General features: G+C 26.7%; 1 protein-coding gene across 1 annotated transcript; it reads left to right on the forward strand.

The window, feature by feature from the left end:
* Positions 1 to 5,302: 5,302 nt before the first annotated feature.
* Positions 5,303 to 15,774, forward strand: LOC120086125 (beta-glucosidase 18-like). The gene is made up of 12 exons (XM_039042581.2): positions 5,303 to 5,714; positions 5,822 to 5,888; positions 5,988 to 6,046; positions 6,257 to 6,332; positions 7,662 to 7,736; positions 10,074 to 10,161; positions 10,839 to 11,091; positions 12,514 to 12,629; positions 13,781 to 14,033; positions 14,369 to 14,471; positions 14,572 to 14,680; positions 15,450 to 15,774. Exons 1-12 carry the CDS (start codon positions 5,559 to 5,561, stop codon positions 15,682 to 15,684), a joined length of 1,590 nt encoding a protein of 529 aa, XP_038898509.2. The 5' UTR covers positions 5,303 to 5,558; the 3' UTR covers positions 15,685 to 15,774.
* The last annotated feature ends 2,297 nt before the right edge of the window (positions 15,775 to 18,071 follow it).

The following is an 18,071-nucleotide window of genomic DNA, read 5'->3' on the forward strand; positions in this document are numbered from 1 at the left end:
GAAGGCCCAGTACCCGGAGCTTTTTCAAGAATGAACTTTCGAGGACGATACTTTGAGGAGGGAAGAATATAACACCCCCGGAGTTTTTTTTCAAGAATGAACTTTCAAGGACGAAAGTTCTTTGAGGAGAGAAGAATGTAACACCCCGCACATTTTTTTTTAAGTAATAATGTAATTTCAGTAACTTTATTATTTAGAATTTTAGTAATTGTTATTAGTTAGAGGGCATTTTAGGAATTTAACTGTAAGTGCGGGATTTAATTGTTGGCGTGAAATTATTCTAATTGAAAATTAATGGCAGGAATTAATTTTCTTTTGAAACGGAAAGGAATTAAATGTAATTATATTTATTTCCTTTTTTGTTTTTATTATTATTATTATTATTATTATTATTATTATTATTATTATTATTATTATTATTATTTTTATAAAAAGTCAAACCCCACCCCCCTTTTCTTCCTCACGTTCATGAGCCCGTCCGACGCCGCCCAAAGCCGCCGCGTCAGTTTCTTCTTCATGACCTCCGTACACCACTACTCAAGCATCGTTCGCTTTTTCCGTCACTAGATCTATCAATTTGGATATGATTTCTGCCGTTTGGGTTTGTTTTCGGTTTATTCTTGAATACACATTTACTTTTGGCATCAATTGGTTGATATCCATTGTGTTTCAACTTTGGATTCAAGTTTGTGAAGGTATTAAGGTGTTATTTAGTGAAGTTGGAGTTTGTTTTAGTGAGTTTTGGTAAGTTTTATTCTCTAATTACCCTCTTGTGGATTAATTTTGGTTATTGAGAAATTTTGGTAAAGTCATTCGAAAGTGATTTTTTTTTTTACGAAGTTACATATGGATAATTTGTCTGAGACATTGGTAGTGAAGTATGTATTTGATTCAAGCTTTAATCATGTAAGCCTAATTTCAAATTACGATTAGGGGGTTGATTCAAGAATTTCATTCAAGATGAAGAAGAGTTTGGTTTGCTAATTATTTAGGATTAAAATTGGAGGTTTGGAAGGTGAATTCGAATTGGACCACACCTTAGATAAGGTTATGTGGAAATATTTTGTAATATTTGGGTGTTTGGAATTTGGCCTTAACTATTAATTTTAAAACTTGGTTTATGTTTAGGCTTGATTAAGGATTCAAGAATTTCACAAAAATTCAATTGCTTTTTGGTTCGACCTAATATCAAGGTAAGTAATCTTACTACTGGAACTGCCCACGGGCCAGGCATTAGATGTATGCTAGCATGATAAATGTATGTTATGGCAGAATGTTAGCATGATAGACTGATAGTATAATATGATCAAAGTATGTTCTGGTACGAGATCTAAATTATTTGTTTATGCACATTGACACTTGAATAGTATGAGATGGTATGTGCTTCCATATGGTTATATTTGATATGATGATGTTGAAGTATACATGTATGTTGTAGAATCATGATGTTGAGGTATACATGTATGTTGTAGAATCATGATGTTGAGGTATACATGTATGTTGTAGAACCATGATGTTGAGGTTTATATGTATGTCATAGATTCGTATAGTGATGATTGTGATGTTGAGACTGTGCAAATATCTTTACTGATTAGTTAGATGCCCATTAGATTTTGTGTTTTCTTCGGGATTCACCAGTTTGTGTTTCCTTCGGGACTCACCAGTTTGTGTTTCATTCGGGACTCACCAGTTTGTGTTTCCTTCGGGATTCACCAGTTTTTGTTTCCTTCGGGATTCACCAGTTTGTGTCTCCTTCGGGATTCACCAGAGGTAGTGGGCATACTTAACTACAGTAGGATAGGACTCAGTCTCCTTCTTTTTTCATGTGTATATGTGTCCCATGAGGACTAGAGTAGTGTATATGTTTCACCAGAGGTGGGTATCTAGAAGACATAGATGCCTAGCCTGACCCCAGTAGTGGGGTTACTTACTGAGTATTTTATCTCATTCTTTCTCATGTTGTTGTTTTAGGTAAGGGTAGAGATACACTGGCGATGGACAAGCAGAATTCGTGATCGAGCCACTGGAACTAGTTTTTACGCTTCCGCCTCATGAAATTTAGAGTTCTTTTCATGTTTCTCTTAACTTTTAGTTTTGATGTTTAAAACTTATTTTAAGAATCGTTTTTCAGACTCATTTACTATCCTTTATGATTTATAGGTACCCTACTATTGTTTTAGTATTTGAATTTAATGAAAGTCTTTTGAACTTACCTTATTTAATTAGCATTTATTTCGCCATAACCGAGTGTCGTTTTGAGTTTCATGTATTTAGTAACGGCCTAACTTAAGTCCTAAAGGGTCGGGTCGTTATATTTACATAATCCCAAAACCTATCAATCAATGCTCAATAGCCCAAGTAGTTAATCAAGAAATTGAATTCCAATTAACTATAAACTAGTCAAAAACACTTCCTTGAAAGAAATTATCATGTTTTTATCCTAATTCGCATAAGATTTTAGAGCTCTTTGTTGTGACGTTCTTTAAGATGGAAACTCTATTCTTAAAGACCGATTAATTGGATGATTCTAAACTAGATTAAACATGCAAGAACTTAGAAAAAGTCTTAATTCAATGCAAGAAAATCTAAATTTTTGCAACATAATCTACTATGATGCAAAGTAGCCTAGTAGAAAGTACTAACAAGAAATTAAGAGTTTCGAGTCGTCATTCATCACAATTAATTTCTATTTGAGATTTTTATGTAAGAATTATCCAAGAATTGCAAAAATTCATAGAAAAGATACAAAAGTTTCCAAGAACTAACCTAATTGATAAATTCTCAAGAAATAGGACTTACCTAGCCTTGCATAATGTTGGATTCTTCTATCAATCCAATGAAATTACAAGTAAAGAATCAAAGAATACAAAAAGAATGGAAAGAATGATAAAATTTGGGCAAAAATTTCCTAGGTGCTCCAAATTTTTCTGGAAATTGATCTCTCTCTCGTGCAAAAACTAAAAAATGGCTTTTATATTTAGGTTGCAGTGTTGCAACACTGAGGAGAGTGTTACAACTCTCTTTCGAAATCAAACCTCGAGCGTAGGGGTAGCGTTGCAGCTCTGGTGCGACAGTGGTTTGTGATGTGGTGCGCGCGTGAAAGTTTAATTTTTTTCGTGAATGTTTGTAGCATTGTGACGCTACCCTGATTTGAAGCTATTGCCTTCAAGCGTTGCATTGAAGCGTTGAATTAGGGTTGTAACATTGTTCTTGCTGCCAGATGCTTCAATTGAGTAGCAGTTTTGTAATTTTACTCCTTTGATTTAGATGCTTTTAAGGCTTCATTTTGACACCAATTTGGGGTAATTTTCTCTATGTGACTCTATTGGTCCTCAAGATGAACTTTACCCATAAAACAAGCATTTTATGCATAAGAATTGTACAAAATAGATGGAATTAGGGATAGAAAACTAGCTCTTTATGAGAGTTATCGATGTTTTAATGAGAACCATTGAGTTACAATTTAAAATTTATTATTTCTTTTCATTGATGTTTTTAGGAGACCCCGAACAACTTTTTTTCTTTCACTTTCACTAAAAATTTTTGACATCTTTTTATTTATTTAGTAAAAATTATTTTATGTGAAAATGGTCAACTAGTTTGGTTTTTTGAAAATTATATGCATGATAGTAATGACCTCAACTAGAGATCGCAAAAAGTCAACTCATGATAGATTGTATATTAGATGGTAGTGATAAGTTAAGATGTCATTTTTATAAACCCCAAGAAGACATACTTGGATCGATTCGTTTTCTTCACAATGTATAAGCCATCTAATCTCTTAAATAATGTTAGTATCGATATTTTTGAAATTTCTTTCTTATTAATGAAGCCAAGGAATGAGGTGGACATCTGGGAGTTGTTTTCTCTAATGTTCACCATAGCCAAAATGAGTTGGCTCACTATGTAGCGGGTAAAGTTCTGGAGATCAGGACCCAAGAATCCTACAGACTTTTTATCCTAAGTGGTTTTCGTTGTCTTTGGCTCAAGATGTAATCTTGTAGTTTTCTTGAACTCTTATCTCCAAGGCTATTTATCCTAAAAGGAAAAAAGAAAGAAAGATTCGCATAATGATTGATTTTTTATTTTAAAGATAAGATCAACAAAAGAAAATTGTTTTTCTTTTGCCAATGGGGTCTCTTTGAAAGAAAGTCATCAACCATTCGTGAGTTGTCTTTTCTAGGAAGGAAATTAGTTTATTATTTTGGTGGTTGCGAGAGAAAAAGACAAACGTATTAAGAAAAACAACTTTTTGTGTTTTAAAATTGATTTTCAATTTTGAAGTTCTATTTAGACATAATAGGGAAAAAGACAAAAAAAACGGGGAAAAAAACTTTAAAACCTTGTAACGTTTTATTCAATATTTTGCATCTAAGACACACACTAAGGTCCATTTACTTATCGAAATATTGGAATAAATCTATGATGATGAAATTATTGAACTTTATTTCTTTCTAAATAAAAGGGTCCAATATACTTATAAGCTATAAGTCTACATCGTAAACATTTAGTTTTGATGAATTTTTTTATGGTTTGAGTTAAATTGTTACAAATTTGAGAGTAAATACCTAAATCGTTATCTATTAAAATTTGATATTAAATTGTTATGAAATTAAAAGTAGAAAGACTAAATCGTTATAAACCAAAATTCAATAATTAAATTGTTGGTTTATGACAGTATAGGGACCAAATAGATTTTTTAACCTAAAGTATATGACTTAAATTAATCAATATCAAATGAAATATACTTATTAAATTAGTTATTATTAAATAAAAATCATATAAGAAAATTTATTTTAAATGGTAAAATACTGAAAATATTTACATATAATAGTAAAATATTAAATCTATCTGTGATAAATTACAAATAATAGTAAAATATCACATCTATCTATGATAGACAGCGATAGACCGCGATAAACTACTATTTGTGTTTATTATACGTGATAGACAGCAATAAACTGCAATAGACTACTATTTGTGTTTATCTTTATCATGATAGATATAGATAATAGTCTATAGGGATCTATCACAGTTTATTGCAAATAAACAATAAAATTTTACTATATTTATGAATATTTTAATTCATTTTTCTATATTTGAAAAGTCATAATATAAAGTAAAAATGAAGTTTTTCTAGTAATATTTGCTTGTTTAATTTAAAATTCATATAGCATATATTTGTATTTAATGCATTCTAAGATTAGAAGTATATGAAAGTCTATTACCTCATGTTAATATCATTTCGATAACTGATTAAACTTTAAAATATATATATATATATATATCAGAAAAAATGATTAATTTATTTTCCAATTCTATTTCTGTCCATTGGAATTCATGGTAGGTAAGTAGAGCCTCTAATAAAGCCTTAAACTAATGAGTAGAAGCCCTACGTAGAGATTAAAAAAAAAAAAGCATTAAATAAAGATAAAATTAATAATTAAATCCAATAAACTAATCATCCATTTGATTTAAGTGTTTGTTGGTAATTCTAATAATTTAAACTCAATAAACTTGACTTAGGGAAATGCAGACCCTAAAGTAAAGTCAGTAGGATGGGCACCAAAACTAAAATCTTTCCATTTTTCTCATATTTTTTCCTCCTCTTTTTGTTTTTCTCTGATGAGAGTTTTGGCCAAAATGAAGAAGAAATCAAAAGATCAGATTTTCCAGAGCATTTCTTTTTTGGAACTGCCACTTCCTCTTATCAGGTATATTCATTCGTTTCTTCTTCATTTTTCTATTTGTGGGTATGCTTTTTTCTTTTTCTTTTTTTTCTTTTTTTTTAAGGGCTTTTTCTTTTTTATATTGGGTGCAGATTGAAGGGGCTTATCTTGAAGATGGTAGGGGATTGAGTAACTGGGATGTTTTTTCCCATATTCCAGGTTAAACCCACCTTCCATTAATTTCTCATTCTCATTCAAACCCACTTCCCCAATTTCCTTAATCTTTCTTTTTTTTTTGTAATATTTTGGAATTTGCAGGAAAAATTAAGAACAATGACAACGGAGATGTGGCCGACGGTCACTACCATCAATTTCTGGTACTCTATATTTTATGACAATGTTTTAGAGTGATTTTAAAATGGTTAAAATCTATCGATCTATTTGGTAGTATGAAAAATGAGTTTAAGAGTTTTAGATTAAATGTTAAATTCATTTTAACTCTCCTTTTCTTTTCTTCTTTTATTTTATTTTGTTTAATGAAGGGAAGAGTTGGAATTGAGTTGATTTTTGGGCTTTAATTTTGGCAGGAAGATATTGAGTCAATGCATTCCATGGGAATGAATGCTTATCGCTTTTCCATTTCTTGGACCAGAATTTTACCCAGTAAGCTCCCCTTTTCTTCATTAAAAAAATTAGGATAATTGCCATAATTAACACTTTTAAAATTAATATTTAAGTGGAATGGATAATTTTATTATATTTGTAAATTCTATTAGATTATGATATGTTTGTTAATAATTTGGATCTTATTATTATATTCACAACTGTCTCCTTCTTAGATATTTTGCAAAGTTGAAGAACTAAGTAAATATAAACTTATAAGTTTAGAATTAAACTTATAATTTAATCAAAATTCTTCACAATAAATTGAAATTTTAGTTTCTATAAATTAAGTTTATTTTCAATTTGGTCTATATAGTTTTACATTGCAATTTAATCTGTCTTAGTTTGGTTTTAATTTTTTTTTTTTTTTTTTAGTTTAATGGTTTAGATGAACCTCGCAAAATTATCACGTGAAAAGAATACTTTTTTTGGGGACATCAACGTTGGTTTATGGTTTATCTTTATTTTTATTTAAGAAAAAACATCTTTTTGATCCCTAGGTTTTAGGTGTAATTTCTATTTGGTTCCTAAATTTTTAAATATTATACATTTGGTTTTTAAATTTTAAGTTTTATTTCAAATTAGTCCATAAGTTTTAAAATGTTATAATTTTACTCTTGAGATTTGAGTTTTGTTTCAATTTGGTCCCTAGATTTCAATATTTTACATTTTAAAATCAATTTTCCATGAAGTACTCACTTTCTTGATGTCAATTTATATTAATTAATTAAAATTAATTATGAAGTGAAATTTTGAAGTTAATTTGAAAAGTGATAAAAAATACTAAAACTTAATTAATTATAATTCTTTTAATAACTTTTATTTATTAACATAAATTAATATTAAAGACGAAAAATGAGTATTTATAAATAATCGAGATTAAAAGTATAAATCTTGAAATATAGGGACCAAATTGAAACAAAACTCAAATGTTAAGGGTAAAATTATAACATTTTGAAGCTTATGGACTAACTTGAAACCAAACTCAAAAGTTAAAAGACTAAATGTATAACATTTTAAAATTCAAAGACAAAATAGAAACTAGATTTAAAACCTAGGAACCATAAAGATATTTTTCTATTTTATTTATAAAGATGGCGTGGATATCAATACTTATTTTTAATTATTTAGATTTAAATATCAATATTTATGGATGTCAGAGATCTTGTTAAAAGGAGCAGAAATATAAAATTAGTAATATTTTTGTTTTTTGAAGCACACAACGTGGATAACATATTAATGTAAGGAAAATATCTTTATTGCCAAATAAAAAAAAGTTTAACCAAATCAATAGTTATGTTTTGTAATAATTAATTATATATATTATAGAAGGAAGATTTGGTAAAGTTAATAGAAGAGGGGTCGCCTTCTACAACAAAATCATCGATCATTTGTTGCTCAAAGGTATTTCTCTCTCTCTCTCTCTCTGTTTTTTTTTTTTTTTTTTTTTTTGAAAGAACTTTCATTTTCTTTGTGTTACTATCACTTTCTTGAGTTAAATTATGATTATAATTTTATTTTTATATTTAAAAATTAAATTTTGTCATTATATTTATTTTTTATAGTTTAAAGATGATTAAATTGCCCTAATGTAGAGTAACAAAAATTTAATGTGGTTATTTGTCATTGAATTTCGAGAAGAATTAATATAATTTATTTAGACTTTCATAATATCGAATTATGAAGACTATATATCAAAATAAACATAACTTAAATAGTACAAAGTGTGTACTCTCTATCCACTCCTACGTTGAATTTTATATATATATATATATATATATATAGAAAAACAATTAATTTATACTTCTATAAACTTTAAGACTTTATTATTTAAAACTCCAAATTAATTATTGTATCAAAATCAAACCAATGATATACTAAAAATAAAATTAAAATCAAGGATGAATGTGCTTAAAAAAAAATAAATATTGATGTGATTGTGAATATCAAAGTTTCAATTTTATTTATATATGGATGGATATATCAAAATCAACAAATTTTCTTGTAAATCAATCAAATAATTTATAAAAATTATTTAAATCAATAATTAAGTTCTTTTCATTTTCTAAATAAGTTATAAATATTATTAGTATTTCTATTTATATGATGACTATATATATATATATCATAGTTAGATAAGATATTGAAGATATTCATTACACTTTATATCGATGTTGAATCCATTGATCTATATATTCAAGGATTTATTAATGTATCGACAGATATTTTAACAATTAATTAAAAGTCTAAACTTTTTATAAGTGAATTAATTTATTTTAAAGGTCAGTAATAATACATAGACTTTACGCCTGGATTAAACTTCTTTCAAACGTAACATTAGATCGAAATGTTTGAATCGAATTAATAGTGAGTTTTCATTAATGTGGATAGGTTTTTTTTTTAATTTTTTTATTGTTGGGACGTTTTTACACCAGTTTTGCCTTGTTTATAATTTTACAACAAAGTCAAGTAAAAAAAGGAATTCTTTTAACTTACGAAACAAATCAATATAGAATTGTCTTGTTAAAATCTATAAACGGGTTTTAAGATTGGATATATTTTCTAAAATAACTTATGAAACAAATTAATATAGAATTGTTATAAAATAAAGTCTTAATCTCTCTCTCTCTCTTTTTTTTTTTTTTTTTTTTTACTTTTGTAAGGTAAAAAGTCTTTAAATTAAAATTTATTAGCTAATCTTAAAGTTATTTGAATTTTTTCTTAATCTTTTAAAATTTTTAATATTACTCTAATCGACAATTAAAGAATATAAAAAACGTAAAAAGAATCAACACACAAATATACGTGATTCACTAACGGTATGTTAGCTACGTCCACAGGATAGAGAGAATAGTATTATTAGAAAAAATGTTTTCTAAATACACCAAAAGGCACTTCTAAGAGTTAGAGAGTTTATATAGTGCATTACTCTAAATCCTAAAGTGATAATCGGAAATAACTACAAATAAATAAATATGCTAAATAAAAATTCTGAAGCACCAACAAATATAAACCAACTTGGTTGTTCAAAGCGCCAATAAATAAATTCAAGTTATTCCAACATATAGTAAAAAAATTCTATTAAATCAATTCGAAAACGAAAATAAAAACTGTTGCGGTTTGTTTTCAAAATAATAATAATAATAATAATAATAATGTATCGTAAAACAAAATGAAATTCTAGTTTTAATCAATATGTTTGGATATGAAAATTTGAGTTTGTTGAAGAAGCGAGTGTGCTGTGTGTTAAAAAGAAAAAAAAGTTCATAAACTAATTATTGAATAGTGCCGCTTAGAAATACAAAGATTAAGACTCTAGTGGGTAACTATTTTATTTTTTATTTTTTTATTTTTAAAAATTAAGTTTATATTCTTTCATATTCTTAGGATGATTTGTATTTTTCTTAAGTACAAGAGTTAGTTCTTAACTAAAATCTAAAAACAAAAACCATCTTTTTTAAAAAATTTCAAATTTTGACTTGATTTTTAAATATATGGGTAAAAAGGAAATAACAAAATAAGAAAATTACAAGTGAAATGAGTTTTGGTAAGCTTAATTTTCAAAACTAAAAAATTAAAAACTAAATGATTATAAACAAGACCTTAATTTTCAAACTTCAAGATCAAATAGATACAAATTTTAAAGTTCATAAATTAAATTTATAATTTTAACTATTTTGAAAATACATCAAAATTGAAATAGTTTCTAAAGTATTTGAGCAAGAGAAATGAATGCGGCAGGCATAGAGCCGTTCGTGACAATTCACCATCATGACCTCCCTGATGAACTCGACAAAAGATATGGAAGTTGGATGAGCTCTCAAATGCAGTAATGTTTTCTCTTCTTTTTAATTGATCTTGGTTAAAAAATACTATTGGCTTTTAACTTTCATATAATTAATAATTTAGTCTCTAAACTTTCATTTATATCGATTCAATCCCTATCCTTTGGAATTTGAAACCATTTATTCTTTAATCTTTCACCAGTAACAATTTAGTCCCTATACTAATTGTAATAATTTAGGGTGTGTGCTTGGTTTAACTTTTTAAGTTTATAATTTTAAAAATGAGGCATTTTAAAAAAAATTGAAATGTTTGGTAACCATTCTAAATAACATTTGAAACACTTCTAAAGTGTATTTTAAACCCTTTTTATCAAAAGAGTTTAAATAAAAATAATTTTTTTAAGAGCATTTTTTTTTCTCTAGTCAATCCAAATGTACCCTTGGTCGATGTTATGAAAAATAAGATTCATGAAATTTCTTACATTGGTCGTTTGATAAACTTGTTATGGATCAAATTTACTTATAAACTATGAAGATTACATCGTTACTTAATATAACTCAATATTTAATTTTGATAAGGTTATCACCATAGAGACTAAATTGTTACTTGCAATAAAATTTAGGGATTAAAAGTATTTTGTTAACCATCTTTTTTTTTTTTCTCTCTTCTTTATGAGAACATAAGATAACAAAATTGGGACGATGAAATCATTTGTTTTAGGGAAGATTTTGTCTACTTGGCAAGAATTTGTTTCGAAGAGTTTGGAGATAGAGTGAAGCATTGGATAACGATAAACGAGCCAAATGTGGTTACATTGATGGGTTATACAGTAGGATTTTATCCACCAGCTCGCTGCTCGCCACCCTTTGGAAATTGCTCTACTGGGAACTCTGATATTGAGCCTCTCATTGTCATGCACAACATGTTACTTGCCCATGCCAAGGCCGTTCACCTTTATCGCACTCATTTTGAAGTAAATTTCTTCTCCTCTCCTTTCAATACTTTTTGGGTCTCTCTATTTTTAGTTTAATTTCTATTTATAGTCCTCGAGTTTTAAAAGGATTCACTTTTACTCTGAAGCTTTGAATTGAATTTTTTTTTTATACCAAAGTTTTAAAAGTTTACATTTTTATTTTTGAGTTTTGAATTTTATTTTCTTTTGATCTCTAGAATTTCATGTTAGAATACTAAGGATAATGTCTTATAAATTAATTTAAAATAATTAAAATTAAATAGTTTTCACTATTTTTTCATCAATTTTAAAACTAATTTTAAATTTCTAAAATGAGTATAACTCAATTGACATATCAAGTATGTAATATCAACTTCGAGGTCAGAAGTTTGATTTCTTACACCACTGTAAAAAATTATTTTAAATTTTCATTTCATAGTTATTTTAAATTAATTAACTAAAAATGTAAAAACAGAGATGTTTAAAAAATTTGGCAAAATGGGGTACTTTTGAAAAAAATTGCAAGAGTTGAAATTTTGGATTTATTAATTTCAGTCTCTTTGAGAGACGGAATTACATAATCAAACAATTTATTTCAATAAAAATTCAGTCAAATGCATCTTAAGGAAGCCTCGGTTAGATTATTTTATTATGTTTTTTACTTTAGTTCTCTCTTTGTTTTTAAGGTAATGTAAACAACATTACAACAACATTACTACAACATTACTGAGAATTAGAGGAATATTAAAATATGTGAAAAATCAGAAGGAAAACGAAATATTAAAATATGTGAAAAATCAGAAGGAAAACGAAATGGAATCGTGATCAGTGAAAACAGCAAGAAAGTTGGGGTTATTGAAATAAATCCAACCTTTAAGGCTAAAGAACTCTTTTTTAAGGGTAAAGAGAGTTGGGGTTAAAAATTATCCAATCGAAATGAGTTTAATATTATAAATCGGGCCCAAAACGTTCAATCTAAACATGAGTTTTGGACTATATTACAATCCAAACTCATTTTAAAAGCATAACTGCCAACAATTATTTTAGAAGTTACAACAATTTTAGATGGCGCTTAATATAGTTGTAAAAATTAGACCGTTAAATATTTAATGGGTTTAATTGAACTAATATTAGCATCAAATTCATATAATTGTTAAAATTAGACGTCTAAATTTAATATTTAATTTTAACACTCGATTTTGATAAATAATCCGGTGAGCACAGAGATTTTATTTAGATAGGATTAGTAATATATTGGAGAAAATTAAAACATTTGACATATACACATGGTGGACTAAAAAGGATTTATTTTTTCCTACTTATTTTCTTCAATTCTTTTTCAAATAAGTTTTACTTATTACCATTTCTTCATCTTTTAATATATTTTCTGAAAATTAATTTCATTTTTCTAAAGAATATATTAATAACAACTTTATTTTGTAGGGAAAACGAGGTGGATCCATAGGAATAGTACCATATGGCCACATGTATGAACCACTAACAGACCATGAATTTGACAAACAAGCTGTGGAGAGAGCCTTGATTTTCAACTTTGCCTGGTCAGTTTTTTTTTTTTCTTTTTTCTTTCATTTCTTTTTTCTAATTTTCTCCTAACAAAATTTTAATATCACAAATACTAAAATTTATTAGAAAAATAATGAAATATGTTTTAATTTATTAAGTCGAAAATATGTTGATTTAAATATAGTTCGACAAACATGATACGTATTGCCTTTTTTACATTTTAAAGTTTTATTGTCTATCTCACAATCGTGAAACTTGAAATAAGTTGAAAATAATTAAGTTGGTTAATTTTAATGAATTAGACATTATACCCATTTGATGTTATGATTCTTGTGGTCCTTGTCTCATCCAGGAATATCATTTTGAAATTCACATCATTATTATTTTAGTATTTGCTGATAGAAAATTAATAATATAAATTTAAAGGCTAAATAGTAAATATATTTAATGGTCCCATCTATTTTGGGCTATTTGTATTTTCTTGTTTTAATAATATATTTGAATGCAAGTCATAAGATGTTATTTGATAAATAAAATTCAACTCATTTACCAATAAAATCCAACCCATGAGAGTTTGTTTCTTCTAAATGGCATCTCATAAATGATATTCAATATTTGAATGGTGCATCCATTTTTTTTTTTTTTGGAAAACTCTCATATATAAAATAAATGTAAATAGAAATAGTAAAAAAAAAAAATACAGATAGTCTCTGATATACTTCTATCAGTCTCTCTCAAACAAGATTAAAATTTTGTTATTTTTTTTAATAGTTTCTGTTATTTTTCTATTTTTGAACATCTTTTTTTGTTAACAAATTTTAACAATTTTTTTTTGTGAAAGATAAATGTGAAAATTTTAAGGGATTAAGGAAAAAAAAGTTTAAATCTCCATCTCATGTTACAAAAAGATAAGTAAATAGCTTTATGTGTAATGTATAAAACTCCTATATTATTATAATATTTAAAAATTTAAGGATTGATTTTTGTAGGTAAAATTCTTTCCCTTCATGCTTTGACGAGAAATTCAAATATAATATTGGATCATTTTAATTTCTTATTGTTTCTTGTTAATACCCCTCACGTGTAACTTTTGACATAATTACATTATGATTTTTTAGAATTAAAAACAAATCTCAAACAACCAATAGTGCTACTTATATAAAATTTTATTTTTGAATATCTACAGGGTGTATGATCCTTTAGTGTATGGAGATTATCCTAAGGAAATGCGAGAAATTTTAGGAAGTCAACTTCCAAGTTTCTCAGACTTTGAGAAAAGTATTATAAGAGGAAGCGTGGACTATATTTGTGTCAATCACTATACCACATTTTATACAAAAGATTGCCTTCATTCAGCATGCCCTAATGGTGGAGATCACCCTATAAAAGGATTTCTTGACACAATGGAATACCGCGATAGTGTTCCCATTGGAGATCCAGTATGCTCTCTTATCCCTCTTTAAAGTTTTACTTCTATTTTAATTATTTAATCAAAATTTTAAGTAGTTCTATTTAATCCTTCATGTTTTAATAAGTTTCAAATTCATGTTATGAATTATTTGAAGAAAAAACTGATTTTTTTTTTCTTAACGAAATTTGAACAAGAGATAAATACTTGTTTACTAATATTTGAATATGCAAATGAAAAGATTATCAATAAAGTAAGTACAATTAAATGATAATTGACACGTACTATATCCTTTGATATTAAACGATGAAATCTTCACTTTGTACTTGTATTAAAAAGTGACAAGATTACAATTTTATCTAACAGACAGGAGTAGATAAATTATTTGTTGTTCCAAGAGGCATGGAAAAAATCATTAACTATATCAAACAAAGATATCCCAACAGGCCCATCTTAGTCACTGAAAATGGTAAGCTAAGCTAAGTTAAAAGGCATGTTTATGACTAAAATTTTCATTTTAATTAACTAAAGTTAGTTCCAAAGCCTTAAGATATTGATTTTTTTTAAAGGTTATTCTATGCCACCGAGCGATGGTAACACAGTTGAAGACATACTAAATGACACAAAACGAATCAATTACCACAAGAATTACCTCGCTTCCGTGGCCAAAGCAATGAGGTAAAAAACACGTTTGGTCCATGAACTTCTTTTAGTCTCTAAATTATATTTGTTAACGATTTAGTTTCTATACTTTCAAATTTATAACAATATATTTAGTCCTTAAATTTTAATAGGTAACAATTTAGTCTTTGTTTAATTTTAAATTTGTAATATTTTAGTTCTAATCATGAAAGATATCATCTAAATTAACTTTTTTTTTATTTTGTAACAATTTTTTCTAATTTTTTATTTATGCTTTATAAAAAAAATTTAATCTCTTACATGATTTTTTTTTATTAAATCCTATAAAATTTTCCATGATAGGCTAAATTATTTTTAGTTAGTATCTATAGATTAAATTGTCACAAATTTAAGAGTACTAAGACTAAATTGCTATAAAGTAAAATTTAGGAATTAAACTGTCACTTACATTAAAGTTCAGAAATTAAAAGTATTTTTAAACCTAAATAGGCAATGCCTGTACCTTTTAATACAACTCAATTATATTTTTAATCTAGACTTTTAGCTATAAATTTATGTTAGGATTTTTTTGTTTAATAATTTAGAGTTATCAAGTTCATCCCATAGTATCACTTTAAGACAAAAAAAAAATGCCTCTAATATGCCAACCATGAGCATATTTCTATGAGAATTGTATCAAATTTTTACTAAAAGAAATTCGATGGAGATTTTATAATTATATTTTTAGTTAATTTAGAACAAAGTACTACAAATTAGAATTTAATCCATACATTATGTTATAACTTGTAATGACATTTTATGACAGGAATGGCGCTGATGTGAGAGGGTATTTTATATGGTCCTTATTGGACAACTTTGAATGGACCGATGGGTACGCCGCAAGGTTTGGGCTTTTGTACGTGGACCTGCAGACACTTGAACGACGGCCCAAACTTTCGGCCCATTGGTTTACTTCTTTCCTTGGTGGTAATCCACAACAACTTACTACATCTTCGTCCATTATAAATAAAACTGCCTTTGATTCCCTTATGGATGATTAACACAGTGTATGCCTTTTTAAATTATATTTGTTTGTATACAAAATATTGTTATATTATAATACATTAAATACTTTCGGGTCCGTTTGATAATATTTTTGTTTTCTGTTTCTTATCTATTAAGAAACTGATTTGTTTGGTAATCATTCAAGTTTCTTGTTCTAAAATTTTAAGAAACATATCTAAAAATGGGACAACAAGTTGAGAAACTGCGTTTCTATTTTATTTAAATTTGTTTCTAATATGTATTTAAATTTAGATTTGATTAGTTGGTGAGCAAGCATGTTCAAAATACTTCTCAACTTCATCGTCCCAAAAATTTATTTTATTTTTCTTTCTTCCTTTTATATTTCTTTTTTTTTCTATATTTTTTTTTTTATATTTCTTTTGTAATTCTTTCTTTCTTTTATTTATATTTATTGTATTTATTATTTTTTTTATCTATGTATTAATTTAATTTTGAATTTTAAATTTCAGATTTATATATTATTTTGATCAAATTTAAAATCTTCACTATATTTATATTTTTGAATTTTGAATTTTAAATTTTAAATTTTGAAATATGCATTTTTATATATTATTTGTCTTACATACGTAACCAATTATAATTTTACCATATATAAATTTTGTTTACTAAGATATTCATTTAAGTTCATTTTAATATTTTCACAACCACAACATTTTTATACTAATATAATTGGGTTAGATTTGAGTCTATATCATTTAAAATTTAAAACAAATGCCTTTAGTGAGAAATAATATTATAAATCAAATTTTAGCAACATATAAATGATAGAAACAATTGTATTATTGTTATTACTTTTACATCGAGACTTATGTGTATTTGATAATGTAAATATATCATAATTATTTTTTATATTTTAATGTATGCTATATATATTTTTATTTTATATAATTAAATTATATTTAAACTATAAAACATGAAAAATTGTACGGGAAAAAATACATGGAACGAGAAACAAAAAAAAGTTATCAAACAAGTTTTTGTTCTTGTTTCTTTTTTTTTCAAGAAATAAGAAATAAAAATAGTTATCAAACATATTCACGTTTCTTGTTCTCAAAAAAGATAAAACAAGAAATAAGAAACAGGGAACACGAAATAAGAAACAGGAAATAGAAACATTATCAAATGGGCCTTTTGCTACTTGATTCTATATTTATAAATTGATGACTTAAAATGATTTGGAATTTATAAATTTTATTTGCACACCATACTAAATATTATACTTTTATTTAAAGGTTGATTCCATATCATTTCATTTTAACTATGAAGTATATATGTTAAAAAAAATTAAGATTCTCATTTTATTTAAAAGTTTTCATTTACTTTCTTTATATATCTCAATTTAATTTGTTTTAGTCCAAACTTCTGAGTGTCCTTTATTTAAAAAAAATTATTATGAGGGAGTTCGTGGAACACTTTTTAAACCTAACTCAATTGTTTGGGTTATAAGTTTTTTCAATCCAAACAACTTTTATTAAATAATGAATCTCACCTTAAAATATTTGGATTAAATTAGTTTTAGTTGTTTACGTCATTTTTCAAAATTTTATTTAAAAATAAAATAAAATGTTAATATGCAACTATTTAATTATTTTCCAATATTGAAATTAGATTTAGCAACATAATTTCAATTTTATATTATGAAAAGTTGCTTTTCAAATAGGAGAATTCTTATAAATAAGAAAAAAACAATAATATTTACACTTTATAGTAAAAATAAATTCCAGTTTTCCTTTTTTTAAAATTACCAAAAATACCCTTCTTTCTCTTCGATTTTCCTTTTCTTAAATTTTCATTTACCACGCGCTTCCTCGTCGATGCTGTGATTTTCCTCCTTGCCATTCTCAAATTACAAATACCGTATTGATGTTCTTCCTCGCTTATTCTCCTTATTGACACCATGATTTTCCTCCTCGTCGATTTTCCTTTTCTTCAAATTTGATTTGTCACACTCGCTGAACTTTGTTCTTTTTTCTTTCTCGTCGATCGCATTGATCTTCTTCCTCGTCGAATGTCGTGATCTTCTTCCTCGCCCATTCTCCTTCTCGACACCATGATCTTCTTCCTCGCCGATCTTCTTCATCGAAATTCTTCCTTGACCACGGTACTTTTTTTTCTTCTATTTTTGGTGTTTGTAAGTGTACGTTTCTTCATCTAATTCATTTATAGTACTGGTGGGTTTTTTTTTTATCTGCATTGCGTTTATGTGATAAATGTTTGTGGATGAATTTTTTATGAATGTTTTGGGATAGGATTTTCGTTTTAAGGCTTTCTTTAAATTGTACAAAGTAAAACAATCGGATAGCTTTTTTTATGCGATCATGTAGAATTTACTACATGATCGTGTAGCATTTGCTAAACGATT

The sequence above is a fragment of the Benincasa hispida genome, chromosome 9 (assembly GCF_027475165.1).
Source record: "Benincasa hispida cultivar pf3 chromosome 9, pf3_genome.v1.1, whole genome shotgun sequence".
In the NCBI taxonomy this organism is placed as follows: domain Eukaryota; kingdom Viridiplantae; phylum Streptophyta; class Magnoliopsida; order Cucurbitales; family Cucurbitaceae; genus Benincasa; species Benincasa hispida.

Excerpts from the sequence above, each read along its gene's own strand:
- LOC120086125 (XM_039042581.2), top strand. The coding sequence starts at position 5,559 with ATGGGCACCAAAACTAAAATCTTTCCATTTTTCTCATATTTTTTCCTC. Across the intron at positions 6,047-6,256 it reads GTCACTACCATCAATTTCTG|GAAGATATTGAGTCAATGCA; the intron begins GTACTCTATATT and ends TAATTTTGGCAG. Across the intron at positions 12,630-13,780 it reads TTGATTTTCAACTTTGCCTG|GGTGTATGATCCTTTAGTGT; the intron begins GTCAGTTTTTTT and ends GAATATCTACAG.